Genomic DNA, 2,618 nt, shown 5'->3' on the forward strand with positions numbered 1-2,618 from the left:
TCAGGCCCTACACATTCCTTACAAGTTTTGTGGCATTTCTCGCAAGAACCAGTGACATTGTTTGCATAATATCTGAAACAGACAAAAAAAGAAGCATACATTTGCACTGAAAAGACTAATTTATCTCTGATCACTTTTCAAATATATATTATCAGCTATTAAGCATTATTTGTGTTTTGTTATAGTCAAGTAACTATCATAAAAAACGAGTGAGGATTTAGAGGAGGCTCTGAGACAGAGGTGTGTGTTTTGGGAGTAGCAATGAGAACTCAGGAATGCAGTTTCCCCGTTTTGGCTAAGACATTTCCTACTTTGCTGGGATCAATAGTTCTTAATGATTTCCAGGTCTTAAATGTAAATTTTCTCTTTAAAAGGGCTGTAGAATTTGTGGATAATTCAATCCTTTCCCCAGTTTTTTTGGTTTCCAATTACTAGGATTATTACATACATTTTTTGTTATTCCAGGGTATTTTTTTCAGATATTACAATCAATAATATGTTCAGTATAGCTTTTTAATTTTAGATCCTTGGGCCTTACCCAGTTGTACAGGTGTGTACACATCCATTTTCTTGTTTGTACCAGCCTGGGTGGCAAGACAGGCACTGTCTGCTGTGTCTTCCATTGCAAGTCTCACAGCTCTTGTGGCAAGGATAACATTTATGTTCATCTCTGTCCATGTAATAGCCTTTGGGACAGACTTCTACGCAAGTTGTATCTGCGTGGACATTAACACCAGATATAGTACATATACAACATCCCCTTTCCCCTCTGGGATAGAAACACCAACCTGTATTATCTATCCTGCCCTTCTTCTTAGGAACTCATTGCAGACTATACCTCCCCCAAACGCTCTTCACAACAATCATGTGATAGATTAGACTGAGATTTGAAATCCCAATACAGTGACACATCAACATGGCGCATGTGGGTGACATGGTGCCCAGCCATATATGTTCTGGTGCTCACTTGGTTGTTTCCCAAAGGAAAAGGCCAAGTCCTGGCTTTCCTCCACTTCACTGAAGGGGGATGTGCTTTAAAAAAGACAAAAAGTTATTACCTTTGCATCTGCTGGTAGCAGTGGCCTCCATCATAGCAGGATGCTTGACCTAGAATCCGCTAACATTTGTCAAAGTCCCCAGTTTTTGTGATTGGACCCCACCCCTATGGCAGCCATTTTTTAATTGGTCTCACTAGCCATTTTGTTGTGATGCCTACTATCTGTTCTCAAAACTCCCTAAGTGCCACAGATTTCATAAGACTGCTCTGGTCTCTACAACACCTTGGTTCATATTATAACTATCATTTTCTATTTTCGTAAGTCATTCCTGATTCTCACTGTGTTAGGACTAATCAACAGTCTGTGGAAATCTTTGGCCAGCTGCCTGGTGCAATCTAGTGAATTCTGGGGCTAGGGTTGCAAGGTTTTTACTGTGTTCTGGTGGGGGGCTCCAGTCTTCTTCCTGGAGTTTGCTGGCATGTGCTGCAATGACATCACTCCGAAATGATGTCATTGCACACGGAACGTTGTGTGGGGGATGCTCTAGCACTTGGGGAAAACTCAGTTCCCCCTCAAATGCTAGAGCATCCCCCATGTGATGTGCCCTGTGTGATGACATCACCTCTGGATGATGTCATTGCATCAGGCATGTTGGACACAGATGGGGCTGCTCGGGGGTGGGGCTCCCCCCACCGGCCAGATGGACAGTGTTAGATTGGAGCCCCTGAAAGCAGTGGAAACCCCAACCCCATCAGAGGGATGGCAACCCTAGCTGAGGGCCACATGGTGCTAACGAACAAAGCAAAAGGTAATGACTTTGGTGTTGAAAAGTCCTCTGGAACAACAACAAACCCGCCTTTTGGCAAGTTCCCTAAGGTAGATGGTTTGAGACCCAGGTATTCTTTTCATAGCGTCCCCCCTTTTCTGATCCCCTCCTGATATGCAATGGGGAGTGTGTATTTATAGTCTCTCATGTATCCTGTTGGATGTGGATTAGTTTTAACTGTTTTTAACCTGTTTTACCTCTATTGCACTTTGTGCCTATGTAAGCCGCCCTGAGCCCGTGTGCGGGGAGGGCTGGGTATAAATGAAATTAAATAAATAAATAAATAGAGCTCCCCCAGTTTGTACAGGTTCACCCATCCCTTTCTGTTGAACGGACTGCCTTATGCAAACTGAATTTTCCTCAGTATTTACAAGACTCAGAGAAGCCCATCCACAAAAGCCCACTCTGAATATCCATGAAGCCCTACATTCAGGTCATGTACTGCATGTGCTAAATGCTAGGAAATGCTTACTGAGGAGATACCAGTTGTTTAGACAGCTGAGGCAATGATCTTCAGCAAAGCCTGTACAACTCAAACACTTTCTGTGACAAGGCCTGCATGTCTTTGTATATTCGTCATAATACTCATTGAGGATGCACGGTGTCTCGCAGTGACCAGGATGGCTCATCAACAGTCCTTCTCTACAAGTAGTGCAGAAAGTGGAAGATGAGCAAGTTTGGCATGTCTTGTCACAATCTGAAATTAGACAAGTCACAAATACTTGACCAGTTTTCATTTTAATTCCCACACACCCAATAGCTTTTACTTTGCTGTCTGATTCTCTATCTCATGG

General features: G+C 43.0%; 1 protein-coding gene across 1 annotated transcript in view; it reads right to left on the minus strand.

Annotated features, from left to right (window-relative positions):
* PCSK5 (proprotein convertase subtilisin/kexin type 5) overlaps positions 1 to 2,618 on the minus strand; it is a 491,368-nt gene that overhangs the window by 8,039 nt on the left and 480,711 nt on the right. Inside the window, exons 32-34 of the mRNA XM_015409257.1 lie at positions 2,297 to 2,521; positions 539 to 716; positions 7 to 72 (exon numbers count right to left, since the gene is read on the minus strand). Coding sequence (XP_015264743.1) covers positions 7 to 72; positions 539 to 716; positions 2,297 to 2,521 — 469 coding nt within the window. The remainder of the gene's footprint in view (positions 1 to 6; positions 73 to 538; positions 717 to 2,296; positions 2,522 to 2,618) is intronic.

This window comes from Gekko japonicus, unplaced genomic scaffold, assembly GCF_001447785.1.
Source record: "Gekko japonicus isolate JY-2015 unplaced genomic scaffold, Gekko_japonicus_V1.1 scaffold325, whole genome shotgun sequence".
Taxonomy (NCBI): Eukaryota; Metazoa; Chordata; class Lepidosauria; order Squamata; family Gekkonidae; genus Gekko; species Gekko japonicus.